At 34.7% G+C, this 15323-nt stretch overlaps 1 protein-coding gene across 2 annotated transcripts in view; it reads left to right on the top strand.

Moving 5' to 3' along the window:
• The window catches only part of PDCD6IP (programmed cell death 6 interacting protein), a 77012-nt gene that overhangs the window by 47395 nt on the left and 14294 nt on the right, over positions 1-15323 (top strand). For both annotated transcript variants that reach the window (XM_081283510.1, XM_081283509.1), the window contains exons 11-14: positions 5587-5698; positions 6675-6844; positions 13539-13787; positions 14586-14720. In XM_081283510.1, coding sequence (XP_081139636.1) covers positions 5587-5698; positions 6675-6844; positions 13539-13787; positions 14586-14720 — 666 coding nt within the window. The remainder of the gene's footprint in view (positions 1-5586; positions 5699-6674; positions 6845-13538; positions 13788-14585; positions 14721-15323) is intronic.

Below are 15323 nucleotides of genomic sequence, written 5' to 3'. Positions count from 1 at the left end.
TGTAGGCTCTCTATTTACCTCTTTTATTGTTTCTCTTGCTTAGAGAAAACTTTTTAGTTTAAGTAAGTCCCATTTGTTTATTCTTGTTGTTAACTCTTGGGCTATGGGTGTCCTATTAAGGAATTTGGAGCCCGACCCCACAATATGTAGATCGTAGCCAACTTTTTCTTCTATCAGACGCAGTGTCTCTGATTTGATATCTAGCTCCCTGATCCATTTGGAGTTAATTTTTGTGGATGGCGAGAGAAAGGGATTCAATTTCATTTTGTTGCATATGGATTTCCAATTTTCCCAGCACCATTTGCTGAAGATGCTATCCTTCCTCCATTGCATGCTTTTAGCCCCTTTATCAAATATAAGATAGTTGTAACTTTGTGGATTAGTCTCTGTGTCTTCTATTCTGTACCATTGGTCCACCTGCCTGTTTTGGTACCAGTACCATGCTGTTTTTGTTACTATTGCTTTGTAGTACAGTTTGACCTCTGGTATCGCTATACCTCCAGATTCACACTTCCTGCTTAGAATTGCTTTTGCTATTCTGGGTCTTTTGTTTTTCCATATGAATTTCATGATTGCTTTGTCTATTTCTACAAGAAATGCCGTTGGGATTTTGATTGGCATCGCATTAAACCTGTAGAGAACTTTGGGTAATATCGCCATTTTGATGATGTTAGTTCTGCCTATCCATGAACAGGGTACATTTTTCCATCTTCTGAGATCTTCTTCTCTCTCTCTCTTTAGGGTTCTGTAGTTTTCATTGTATAAATCTTTCACCTCTTTTGTTAGGTTGATTCCCAAGTATCTTATTTTCTTTGAGGATAAAGTGAATGGAGTGGTTTTCCTTATTTCCATTTCAGAGGTTTTGTTGCTGATATACAGGAATGCCTTTGATTTATGCGTGTTGATTTTATAACCTGCCACTTTGCTGAATTCATTTGTTAACTCTAGCAGCTTCTTTGTAGACTCTTTTGGGTCTGTTATGTATATTATCATGTCATCCGCAAATAGCGATAGTTTAATTTCTTCTTTTCCTATTTTTATGCCTTTAATTTCTTTTGTCTGTCTAATTGCTCTGGCTAGTATTTCGAGAACTAAATTGAATAGAAGTGGTGATAGAGGGCATCCCTGTCTTGTTCCAGATTTTAGAGGAAATGCCTTCAGTTTTTCTCCATTTAGGATGATGCTAGCCTGAGGTTTAGCATATATAGCTTTTACAATGTTGAGGTAAGTTCCTGTTATCCCTAGTTTTTCTAGTGTTTTGAACATAAAGGGATGCTGTACTTTGTCAAATGCTTTTTCTGCATCCATCGAGATGATCATGTGGTTCTTGTTTTTAAGTCTATTGATGTGGTGAATAGCATTTATTGATTTCCGTATATTGAACCATCCTTGCATCCCAGGAATGAATCCTACTTGATCATGGTGCACACAACTTTGCTCTTTTTAAAGATTGTTTTCTCTATTTGGGTATTTCTGCAATTCCAAATGAATTTTAGGATCAACTTGTTCTACGGAAAATAAGATTGGAACTTTGATAAGGATTGCATTTAATCTTTTTATTTTATTTTTTGAACACTGGGGTGCTTAAATTGAGCCACGTTCTCATCCTTTTTTTTTTCTTCTTTTTTTTTTTTTTTTTTTTTTTCTGAGACAGGGTCTTGCTGAGTTGCTTAGGGCCTTGCTGAGTTGCTGAGGCTGGCTTTGAACTTTGGATCCTCCTGCCTCAGCATTCTGAGTTCCTGGGATTACAGGTGTGTGCTATCACACCTGGCTGCATTGATTCTTTAAATCAATTTGGAGAGTAGTGCCAGTCTTAATATTAAATCTTGAAATTCATGAACATAGGATATTTTTCCATTTATAAAAATGTCATTAATTTTTTCACCAGTGTTTTATAGTTTTCAGTGTACAAATGTTGCACCTCTTCGGTTAAATTTATTTCTAAATATTTTATTCCTTTTGGTGCTATTAGTTTTAACTTCCTATTTTGATTGTTCATTGCTAGAAATACAAGAAATTTTCGTATGTGGAATTTATCTTTGAGTTTATTGGATTCATTTATTGTCTTTAATAATTATTTTGTGGAATCTTTGGGATTTTCTGTGTGTAAGGTTGAGTGAACTGCAACTATAGAGAGTTTTACTTTTTTCTTAATAATTTGGATGCCTTTTATTTTTCTTGCCTAATTTCCCTGGCAAGTTATGAATATTGAGAATGAACATCCTGGTCTTGTTGCTGATCTTATGGGGAAAGCTTCTAGCGTTTGACTATTCAGTACAGTCATGTATCACTTTATATCAGGGAAATGTTCTGAGAAATACTTGCTAGGTGAATCTGTTATCTTGCAAACATCATAGCATTTACTTACACAAACTTAAAATGGCTAGGACATCACTAGGTGAAATAACCTTCTGGTACTACCATTGTATATTGTAATTCTGTCATTGACCAAAATATGGGTATATGGAACATGACTGTGTAATGTTAGTTGTGGGTTTTTATCATAGATGGCCTTTATCAGGTTGAGAAAGTTCCTTTCTATTTGTAGTTTGTGGAATGTTTTTTTTTTTATCATGAAAGAGTGATGGATTTTGTCAAATACTTTTTTCTGCATCTCTTAAGATGATCATAACGTTTTTGTCTTCATTCTACTAATATGATATATTACATTAATTGATTTTCAGATGTGAACCATCTTGCATTCCTGGGATATCCTTCTTGGTCATGGTATATAATCTTTGATGTGCTGCTGGATTTGGTTTGATAGTATATTGTTAAAGATTTTGCACTATATTGTGAGGGATGTTGGTCTTTAGTTTTTTTGTAGTGTCTTTGTCCGGCTTTTAACTTGTGTGTCCTTACACAGATTGAGTATCTCTTATCTGAAAGTGTTTTTATTTTTATTTTTTTTTGGATTTAGGAATATTCACATATATAAAGAGAGATTGTGGGGAGTGGACCAGAGTCTAAATGTGAAATTCATCTGTTTAATATGTAATGTGTACACATCCTGAAGGCAATTCAACACAATAATTTTAGTGTGACTGTTTTTATTTTGACCTGTCACATGAAATCAGCTATGGAATTTTCCATTTCTGGTATTACGTTGGTGCTCAAAAGTTTTGAATTTTGGAGCATTTCAGATTTTGGATTTTTGGATTAGGGATGCTCAACCTATAGTTATGTGTTTCGTAAATAGCACATAGCAGTATTTTTCTTTCTAATTTAGTTTGAAAATCTTTGTCTCTACCTGGAGGGTTAAGTCTGTTTGTATTAACTGCTTATATCCATACGTTCAGAATCATTCTACTATAGTTTGTATTTTATATTTGTCTCACTTAGAGTTCTGTGGTTTTCTTTGCTCTAGCCTCTTTTCCCGTTCCATTCTCCTGCTTTTTTTTTTTTTTTTTTGGAAAGAGGCATTGAAGTTACACACTGTTATATCTTTTCTTTGAAATTTATTATAATGTGTCTGAGTTTCCTTTAAGTTGCTTGCTATTTCATTGGGTGCACTGAATTGAAGGAGTTATATCTTTTATGTATCCTGGAAAATGTTTAGTTTTAGTTTTCACTTCCTTGACTATTGCTTTTCCCCTATTCTCTCACTTTCTGGATCTCTGATTATTTGTATGTTGAGTCTTTTCACTTAATTTTCTATATCTCTTATCCTCTTACTTTGTGCACTCTGCTTCATTGTGCTTCTTTCATTCACAGTTGTTTTGGTCTAAGAATCTTCCAGTTGCTGCAGAGATATAACTGAAGAGAATGCATTTTTTAGGTACCCATTAATGTCCTAATTTTATTATGTTTTTCATCTCTAGAAATTCTATTTGGCTCTTTTTCAGTGTTTCCTAGTCTCTTTCTCCTATGTTATACCTTTATTTCTAATTTCTTAAAATATTTTATGTTCTTTCATTTTATTATGCTAGTATCTCCAATCTTTATGAGTTTGACTCTGATTTGTTATTTTTTTTAAATAGGGATTGTTTTCTCATTCAGTTTCTTTTTGTCTATATTTTGTAATTTTAAAAACTACTTATTTTGTGATAGTGTTAGACTTACAGAAAAGTTAACAGATTTAGTGCAGAGTTCCTATATATTCTTCACCCAGTTCCTCCCACGTTAAAATCTTACGTAGTCATGGTACATTTGTTACAACGAAGAAATTAAGCATTGGCATAATATTATTACTCAGATTTTACTGTTTTTTCACTGATGTTCTGTTCCATGATTCACTACAAAATACTACATTACATTTAGTGTTGAATGATTTTTATTTGTGAATTCACATTTGCTGTAACTGGTGGGAATTCTTTGAGGTCTGGGTTTAAAGTAAATTCTTTTAGAGAGGATTTGTGTTTAATTTTGCTGTAAAAAAAAAAAAAAGCAAAACACTGAAAAAGAGCCAAATAGAATTTCTAGAGATGAAAAACACAATAAAATTAGGACATTAATGGGTACCTAAAAGCTGCAGAGATATAACTGATATACCTGATTTCTCTTTAAACTTGTTTTTTTTGCCCCCTTCTTTTTGTGGCTAATGTTCTAATCAGAAGTTCCTATTAAGATGTGTGATTTCTAGTCCGATGGGCAGGCTTTTGATTAAGACTCTCAGGTGATATCACTGTTCTATTTAGAGCCAGAATCTGGTCAGTCAGGCTTCCTTCTGTTGGACTGTTTTGCTTTTTAGAAATTAATTTCCTGAGAGTTTAGAAGTGTCCTGATTTGATGGAGGAGAGTGCTTTTTATCTGACCTCTCACTTTTGTTGACTCCTCCTATTCGTGTTTCTTCCTTTTGTGTTTAGTGCCTATTTTATGTCGTGAAGAACTACATATCTGGCAAAGCATAGATGGTGGGCCAGTTTCGATTTTTGGCCCATTTTTGTTTGGTTCATTTTGATTTTATTTGGAGGATGATTTTTGCTGTTTTTCAGAGCATTGTAAAACAAGGATAAGTGACATATTGTATGTAACCTATGTAGTCCAAAATATTTGCTTTCTGATGTGTGACAGGAAAGTTTGTTGTTCTCTGCCCTAAGCCATCAGGGATAGTGAGATACTACTGACTTTAGCATTTGTGTCCATTGATAAATTAGCACTTCCTTGTATTTCTTTTCAGCTAAACATTAAAAGAACACTTTAAAAAATATGTTAAAGACACAGTGTTCAGTCTCTTGTACTGGGATGGAAATCTAAGTCTCTTATTTTCATGTAGTTAATCACTTTTCCCCTTTGCTTTATTTATGGCTTCTGAAATTGAAAGGTTTTTATTATGGCTTCTGTTTCTTTATTTTAACCATAAAACTTTCTTTAAAGTAGTCTTGTATTTGGATATAAGTAATCTCTTGTTTTTTTCTTTATTTTTATTTTAATGAGAAAACGGCTAACAATCTTAAATTTTTGTTACTTTTTGTTAAACATATACCTTGGTTTTCTGCAACAACAAAAACTAGTTTATTTCTATTCAGAAGTATAGGAGTATTTCAGTCTCACTAAACTCATTTATAGTGGGGGTGATTATTTTAAAATTGCTTTAAAATTTCTATGCTGAAAATAATATCTTGATTTTTTTCCCCCTTTTTTAAGTCATTAAGATTTTTGGATGAAGAAGAAGCAACAGATAATGATTTAAGAGCAAAATTCACGGAACGCTGGCAAAGGACACCATCTAATGAACTCTATAAGCCTTTAAGAGCAGGTAAAAATGGGTATAAATGACCTTTACTCAAACTCTGAATTTGGACCCACCTTTTTGCTTAAGTTAGACTCAGTTGTAAGCTCATATTTACTGACAGTTTGTAAAACCAGATTTTTTTCCCCTCAGTTTAGGATAAAGGTAAAAAGTAACAAATGTAATCCATGCCCACTGTTAAAAGGTTGGATTCTTTTTTTCTTTTTTTATAGTTGTAGATGGACACAATATCTTTATTTTACTTATATATGTTGCTGAGGATCAAACTCAGTGCCTCACACATGGTAGGCAAGTGCTCTACCACTGAGCTACAACCCCAGCCTAAGTTCAGATTCTTAAGAAGGTATAAAGTGAAAATTAAAATGATCTATCAACTCTCCAAACTCTGTATCTTTTAAAATGGTGTGAACTCTGATTTTCTTTTTCCTCTTGGTAGTGAATCCTGGGTGCTGAAAAAATGAGTTTTAAGAATTACTTTGAAGTAAAAATTATACTTAATAAGACTTTGATTATTAAGATTTTGTGCTTGTTGAGTGGATGTCTTCATCCACTCAACAAGACTTGTTTTATTTCTCTCTGCAAAAGAGATGTTATATACTATTGAAATTTTTCTAAAAATGTGTTATTCTTTCTAGACAGGTTGTTTGTTTGAGAGAATACTAGTTGAGTAAGTTATACAAATATTTGGAGTGATTTGTTTTTGTTGATTTCTTTGAATGTTCTTGAGTTATATTTGGCAGACACTGATCACCAAATATATTTTAAAATGTAGCTGTGCCCTTGATTTTACAAATGATTTTGTTAGTTTTCCAAAGACAAAAATGCAAAGATTGATAGGAATTGAGTTTTTATTATCTAGTAAATTGGGGCAATAAAGGAGCATAAGTAAAGTTGAAGACCAGAACTAAAAGTACAGCCACCTCATAAACATTGCTGTTACAATCATTACTGAGCTCTGGAAATTTTCCCCCCTGCTTCCCAGAGGGAACCAACTTCAGGACAGTTTTAGATAAAGCTGTGCAAGCAGATGGGCAAGTGAAAGAACGTTATCAGTCTCATCGTGACATCATTGCTCTTCTGTGTAAGCCGGAGCCTGAGCTGAATGCTGCCATCCCCTCTGCTAACCCAGCCAAGACCATGCAGGGCAGTGAGGTGAGAGGGTGCATTTTGTTGTGGGTGGTCATCTGCTTAAGAAAACTGTGTTTGAGCTATTATATACAATGAACTGATAATGTCTTATTGTCATAGTTTAAAAAATGAAGAAATTTGAGCTATAGCTCAGTGGCACAGTACTTGCTTAGCATAAATAAGGCCCTGGATTTGATTCCCAGCATCACCAAAAAAAAAAAAAAGAGGAGACACACACACACACACACACACAGAGGAGTTAGTTGGGGTCATTATATTTAAAGTTATACCCATATACACATTGTGTGACAGTTTATTCTAATATTAATTTCCTGTAATATTTTTCATTTATCAAATGCCTTTTATAATCTAGGTACTAAATTCTAGGTACTACATATGGTCACAGTATTTATTTCAGGTTTTATAAAAGGGAGAGACTTGGAAATATAGAAACGTGCCTGAAATGAAAACAAAAACAAAAACCCCAAAAACAACTGAGTTTGATTAGATACTTTTCTGACCAACAATTCTTTGGTTTTTGCGTGATTTTATATTGTTTTATATCATTCCACTGGGATTAGCTCTGTGTGCATGTTAATAAGTGGATAACATTATCTTGTATTTCTAATGATAATAGGAAGGAGAAAATCAATAGTAGAGTATCTGAGTTGAAAAATCCTAAAAAGAGGAAAAAGTGCAGATGTAATTTAATGGCTGGTCACTATGAGATAGGGTAATATACTAGGATCAGGTAGAGGCTCCAAAGTACATAGGAAAATAAGCCAAAGGGCAAGAAATACTGCTCAAAACTTCTGTAAAAAGATGAGTTTCCTGGGTAGTAGATTTTAGAAGTTATCAAATTGGTATTTATATAGAAGAATTTCATATACTTATTCGAACAAGACTTATTCTGTAAGGTACTGTGATAATAGGTACTTTGAAAAATTAATGGACAAAACATACAAAACCTTTACTCTCAATTTATGGTTCAATGTAGAGAATTGTTCAGTGTACAAAGATAACTGTAGCAAAGAGTAGAAGTTTAAAAATACAACAGGAACAATATAGAAAGTATGCTACAAGGGTTTCATTTTCAGCAATTTGGAAACACCCCTCTTGCAGGCTTCTTAAGAATTTGGCATATTATGACAACTGGGTGAATAAGCAGGAAAAGTGGACTTATATAGGATCTTGGAAGGACTGAGTTATTGGGTATGTTCTGAGTAGCTTCTAGACGTATGGTAAAAATCAGCCAGGGTGCTGGGTAGCATCCTTAAGAGAAGAGAAAGCTACGTATTCAAGGAACCTGAATCTAAGGGGGAAACCTGATAGACAGGGAATTAGATCCTTGGTTGACATGGGGGAGAAAAAAAGGAAATGACTAGAAGATTAATTTGTGAATAACAAAAAACCCCAAAAGAGACTGTGGACCCAGGGAATAGCAATAAATTCTGATAACCTTTCTATTTTAGAAAAAGATCTTCAAGTATCCCTTCCTTGTTCTTTTTGGTGTCTCATATATGACCCAGAATATATCCAGCTTTTGTCCTTTGATTTTCCTACTTTTAATAGAAAAGCAAAAATGATTTGTGCTGAGCAAAATCAGAATTAATGTGCACTGATTTGTTTATATATTATTAAATTATAAAAATGGATGCTTTTGTTAATTTTTAGTGGTATTTCACAGGGGAGAAAACTTTTATAATTAGTATGAAGTTATTTTATTGAAGTTAGATTTTCCTGAAGTGATACAGCATAAATGTTTTATTAAGAAATCGAAGCTTGTTGGTGAGGCTATTTTATTATCTTACTATGAAGAAGCCTACTATTCATCTTAAATCTCTTTGGGCATCTAGTTTTAAATATTGAGATACTCTGAAAAAAGTGCAGATTATTGGTAGTTTATATTTAAATGTTCTTACATTAAATACTTTGGACCACTGCTTGTGATTGTGGGTCTCTGATCCACTGGAGTCTGAAACCATCTATGTACAGCCATGGCCCGACCATGGAGTTGAACCTGGCCAGAGTAAAGGGCATCTTTTATTTTACCCCCCTGCATAAGAATATTGGCCAGGAGTAATGGAGGGATGCATTTAAAAAAACCTTCATTTCATGAGAGGTATTACATGAAGAGCACTGTCCAAAGCTGTGCACCTTCCCTGAGAGGATTTTTGTTTTTCCTAAATCACACAAAGGCATCTTGTAGATGAGTAGAGAATCTGTAGACATGGGTTTTAATCTTGATTTTTTTCATATCAGAAAGCTTATAGACAAGTGTTCAGAATGACTGGAATCCATTCATTTGGTTCACTACACATTTGTGGAAGGCCTACTACATGCCAACAACTATCTGAGCATGTGGTCTCTAATAAAGGGGTGTCTTTACCTCTTTGTTAGCTTTAGTGTCAGGAAACTGAATCAGGTTCCTGCTTTTGTGTTATTGTAGAGATATTCTCATGTTTGCCTTTTCTGAGAATAAAATGGAGAGGTCTAAAGGTAAAGTTGAACATTTCATTGAGAGCATTTCTTTTTTTTTTTTATTGGTTGTTCACAACATTACAAAGCTCTTGACATATCATATTTCATACATTAGAATCAAGTGGGTTATGAACTCCCATTTTTACCCCAAATACAGATTGCAGATTCACATCGGTTACACATCCACATTTTTACATACTGCCATATTAGTGACTCTTGTATTCTGCTACCTTTCCTATCCTCTACTATCCCCCCTCCCCTCCCATCTTCTCTCTCTACCCCATCTACTGTAATTCATTTCCCTCCATGTTTATTATCCCGTTCCCCTCACAACCTCTTATATGTAATTTTGTATAACAATGAGGGTCTCCCTCCATTTCCATGCAATTTCCCTTTTTTCTCCCTTTCCCTCCCACCTCATGTCTCTGTTTAATGTTAATCTTTTCTTCTTGCTCTTCCTCCCTGCTCTGTTCTTAGTTGCTCTCATTATATCAAAGAAGACATTTGGTATTTGTTTTTTAGGGATTGGCTAGCTTCACTAAGCATAATCTGCTCTAGTGCCATCCATTTCCCTGAAAATTCCATGATTTTGTCATTTTTTAGTGCTGCATACTCCATTGTGTATAAATGCCACATTTTTTTTTTATCCATTCATCTATTGAAGGGCATCTGGGTTGATTCCACAGTCTAGCAATTGTGAATTGTGCTGCTATGAGCATCGATGTGGCAGTATCCCTGTAGTGCGCTCTTTTAAGGTCTTCAGGGAATAGTCCGAGAAGGGCAATAGCTGGGTTAAATGGTGGTTCCATTCCCAGCTTTCCCAGGAATCTCCATACTGCTTTCCAAATTGGCCGCACCCGTTTGCAGTCCCACCAGCAATGTACAAGAGTACCCTTTTCCCCACATCCTCGCCAGCACTCGTTGTTGTTTGACTTCATCATGGCTGCCAATCTTACTGGGGTGAGATGGTATCTTAGGGTGGTTTTGATTTGCATTTCCTTGACTGCTAGAGATGGTGAGCATTTTTTCATGTACTTGTTGATTGATTGTATGTCCTCCTCTGTGAAGTGTTGTTCATGTGAAAGGAGAGAAGGTTAGCATTTCTTATGTCCCTAATTGTATTTGGTACTGTTAAATGCCATAAAGAGTTTTGTACAACAAACTAGAAAGAGGGCCAGATAAAGAAGGCCTCTTGGTTTTGTTTTTACATTTTTAAATGGTTGAAAAAGATTAAAAGAAAAATGTTTCATGATGTGGGCATTATATGAAATTCAGACTTTAGTATTCATAGATTAGTTTTTGTTGGAATGTAGCCAAGGCTCCTTAATTTGCATATCACCTATGGCTGTGTTCATATGTACAAATGCAAGAGTTGAATAGCTGCAACATTGAATGTGACCTGCTAAACTAAAAATATTTTGTTTGGCCCTTTCCCAAAAACGTTTTCCAGCCCCTGATTGGAAACAGAAGTATTGACACCCTAGGTGATCTTATTCCTGCTGTTCTGTTTGACCTTATCTCCCTCCACTCTGCCTTTTGTGTCTTTCTGTGCTTCAGACACAGTTGGCCCTTTTTTCTGTCCTTTGACCCTGTCAAGTTTGTTCTTGCCTCAAGATGTTTATATTTATATTTTCTTGGGGTGGGGGTGGGGGAGCTTCCCTTTTCATGACTACCTCTTTTTCATTAATCTCAGATGGCTTATCTTCCCCATCTTTGTAACTGTCTACCACATTACTCTATTGTTGTGTATTTGTTTTAAATCCTTCCCCTCCATTTGTTTATTATTTTGCAGTGCTGGGAATCAAGCCAGGGACATACTCCTGCTTGGCAGATATCCTACCACTGAGCTACATCCCCAGCAGGACTGTTGGTAGCATCTAGAACAGTACTCAACACATAATCGTTCAGAAAGTATATAAGTGATACATTTAATTGAAGTTAAAAACTAATTGAAAGGGGGCTGGGGATGTGGCTCAAGCGGTAGCGCGCTCGCCTGGCATGCGTGCGGCCCGGGTTCGATCCTCAGCACCACATACCAACAAAGATGTTGTGTCCGCCGAGAACTAAAAAATAAATATTAAAAATTCTCTCTCTCTCTCTCTCTCCTCTCTCACTCTCTCTTTAAAAAAAAACAAAACTAATTGAAAGTGTTTATAAAACACAGAAATAGATACCATAGGTTTCTCATATATTCCCTAGAAGTAACCATATTTATTAATTTCTGATTTGTCCTTGTTGATTTTCTTTTTGCAAAAAATACATATATATGCACACACACGTGTATATTTATATCCTAATTTCCCTTTTCTGTCACTCAAAATGAGTACACTGTATATATGCTTTTGCAGCCATCCTCTCTTCCCCTGGCCTCCTCTTTGCTCCCCTTTCTTCCCTTTTGGTGCTGAGAATTGAACTTATTTTTTCTTCTTAAATACTTTTAAAATTAAGATTAGGATACTTAGGAGATATGAGTGGTAAACAGAGGCCCAAAAGAAGTTCATCTGCATTTAGAAGAAGACTTGGACTTTTCCTCAGGTCTTTGTCCTTTACAAAGGAATGTTACTCTGGATATTAGGGTCAGGGAGTTAGCTGGGACTGTGGAAGGAAGAGGAGGACAGGAATTCTCAGTAATAAGCAGTTGGAGAGATCCATTAGAGTTGGATTGTTGCTGGTGAGAAGAAAAGGGTGGAAATAGAGTTCATGGGCATTTTCCTTTTCTTTTCCTTATTTTTCTTTCTGCGAGCATTCTTGAGGTGAGCAGAATAGAGGGCTTGTGGTTGGTGTTCTTCCTTGGAGTCCTAGCAAAGAGAGCAAGATATGAGAAAAAAGGGAAGCTTGAAAGTGGTATTAGACCACAGTTAATACAGTGAATCATATGGATGCAAGTTAGAGGTTGCTTGGATTGAATAGAAGAGGTAAAACTCTTAATAATAGAAAAATATATGTAACCATCTTTCCCCTCATATAAAATAAATATATGGTACATAGTCTCCTTGGTTGTGTGCTGTTTCCCAGCCTCAACCCCTTTATCCACCTTGCATACTTTTTTCATATCTCTGTTTCTGTCTTCATGTCTGTCTCTATATATTTCTCTCTGTCACTGTAGACAAAATAGAGTATTTTACTTAATGAAGTCAGATCTTACCTTATCTCAAAGCCATTACAGGGAGGCTCTGTAGAATAGAGTGGTTAAGAGATGGGTTTTGCTGCTGATGTGTGGCATGCAGCAATAATCCTAGCTACTTGGGAGCTGAGGCAGGAGGAATGCAAGCTGGAGGCCAGCCTGGGCCATTAGTGAGATCCTGTCAAAAAGGAAGTGGGGTGGGGAAAAAAAAAGGCTGGGATGTAGCTCAGTGGTAGAACATTTGCTTAGTACATGTGTGGCAGTGGGTTCAATCTCCAGTACTCTGACGGAAGGGAGGATTGGTTTTGGAGTTAGGCATAGTTAGGTCTCAAATTTCACATAAAGTCCTTTCATGGGAGAAGAACTGTGTCTGGAGAAAGGTCCAAGGAGTTCCTGGAGGAGAGAGGGTACTCAGCTCAGGACCAGCAGGGTTCTTGGTATATGTGACAGAAAGGAATTTCAGCTTGAGTCAGACAAAGGTTTATTTAGGAAGGAAGATACACATTGAAGGGAGAATGTGGGCTAGAGGTTTGGGCTAGGGGTCCAATATTTATAGATGGGCTGTATCAGGCTGGACCAGAGGTGGAGCCAGGGTGGAGTTACACAATTTCCCTGTGCTTGTATTTCCTTCATTTTACAAGGACATGTTCCTCAAGATTTACAATTGTGCTTTCTGCATCTTAGTGGCTGGTGGGGGTGTTTCCTTTAAGATTCAGTATGTTATCTCTTGATCCTAATAATTTTTCTGAGCTTCAATTTCTTTACCTTCGGAATAGAGGTAATAAATATATACCCTATAGGCTGTTATAAGAAATGTGTTACATTATATTTGTGAAACATTTAATAGTGTCTGGCACATAGTAGGTGTGGAGTACATTGTAGTGGTTGCTACTGTTGTTATCCCTGTTTCTGTAACTGGAGGCAACTGAAAGTATATAATGATTACATCTAAATAAACTTGATGCTCAATTTATATATACTTTACTCTCTGAGAAATCATCTTTTGCTGACCATGAATTAACCTTTGTATATTGTTTCCTTCCTGACATTGTCTGCTGCTTTTTTCTTTCTTTGGCAATTAAATGAAGGTGTCTTTTTTTTTTAATCATTTAGGTTGTAAATGTCTTAAAATCCTTATTGACAAATCTTGATGAAGTAAAGAAGGAAAGAGAAAGTCTTGAGAATGACCTAAAGTCAGTGAATTTTGATATGACAAGCAAGTTTTTGACAGCTCTGGCTCAAGATGGTGTGATAAATGAAGAAGCTCTTTCTGTTACTGAACTGGATCGAATCTATGGAGGTCTTACATCTAAGGTTCAGGAATCCCTAAAGAAACAGGAGGGACTTCTAAAAAATATTCAGGTAAAATTTGTATATTTAATAAGATATATGTTTTAAAAATTACAGACAGGATACCCATGCACAATACCTGTATTCATTTAGGAAAAAGAAATTGGAAACAAATTTCAGAGTGGAATGTACTATATCTATATTTTGTAAAATTTAATGTGGCACAATGATTTTAAAAAGCTATGAAACAAAGCCATTCTTCTGTTACTAAGATGTTACATGCTATTTAGAAATGCTGTGATGCATCAGATATTTTGGGTTTTTCCAAATTTTTAAAAGATGTGAGAAAAAATAAAAATTAGTTGGAATTATTGATTCCTGCAATTAAATGACTAATACATACAGACATTAGTCAGGCTTTGTAAATAATCCCAAACTAAATGTTAGAAGTTAGTCAGAATTTTTATTTATAAATAAGTAGTTTGCACTATTTAGTAAGATTTGAATATTTGCTCTTTTAGTAGTTAATATACAACATTAAACTATGTTTTTTCACTTTTGAATATTTATATATAATCTGAAAAGTTAAAAGTTTCATCTTAATAATTTTTTTGTGATATGTATTAATAGAAATCTATAATCATTTTTGGTTATGTTTTGACATCCTTTGGATTTGTGGTATTTTTACCTAAGAAAAGATTTAAAGCATTTTACTACCTCAAAACCAAATATTATTAGGTATTTCAAGTAATTCTGCAAGCATATATTATCATATCTGCTTTTTGTGGCTGAAAAAAGTATCTAAACATATTATAAAGTACATTAATTTTGTAAGCAATTATAAATTATATGTATCTTTCTTTTAACAAGGTCTCACACCAGGAATTTTCAAAAATGAAACAATCTAACAATGAAGCTAACTTAAGAGAAGAGGTTTTGAAGAATTTAGCTACTGCATATGACAACTTCGTTGAACTTGTAGCTAATTTGAAGGAAGGCACAAAGGTATGAAATAATACAAAAGAAACAATAGCTAACAAGTTTAGATATGAAAGTATAGTTTGGGAAGTTAATTGGTATTTCTAGCTAGACCAAATTTCTTTGCTTTGAATTTGCTAGTTTTGATGCCTTCATTGGAATTTGGAAGAATGGATTGTATATTTTACCTGGCAGAATAAATGATATAATCATTCTAGGTAGCAGGAGTTAGTATAGAGATGTCAAAATATCTTTTTAAGGGTTAGGATGTTGAGCATTTTGAGTGAATTATGAGGGAACAGAATAATGAAGTCTGGTCTATGGTGTGAAATGGAGACAAGGCTTTTATATTTTGTGATGGTGATTTGGTGAGGGTAGAGTTGTGATCTGCCTGACCATCAGAGTGCTCACTTAAAAAAAAAAAAAAATACACACACACACAAACACAAACGAGCATCAATGTGCTAAAATATGTATTTCAAGACCACTTTATTATGTGATCTTTATGGAGTTGAGTATCAAAGGTTCTTATGCATATGAGAAATAAGTTATTGGGGGTAAAAAATAAAATAAAAAATTTTAAAAAGGCACTTTCTAAAACTTAAGATATAAGGCAAAGAAGTACTTAAA

This window comes from Spermophilus citellus (genome assembly GCF_964194105.1).
Source record: "Spermophilus citellus genome assembly, chromosome: 3".
Lineage (NCBI taxonomy): Eukaryota > Metazoa > Chordata > Mammalia > Rodentia > Sciuridae > Spermophilus > Spermophilus citellus.
The sequence above is the reverse complement of the archived record's forward strand: the minus strand, read 5'-3'. Positions and strand labels throughout refer to the sequence as shown.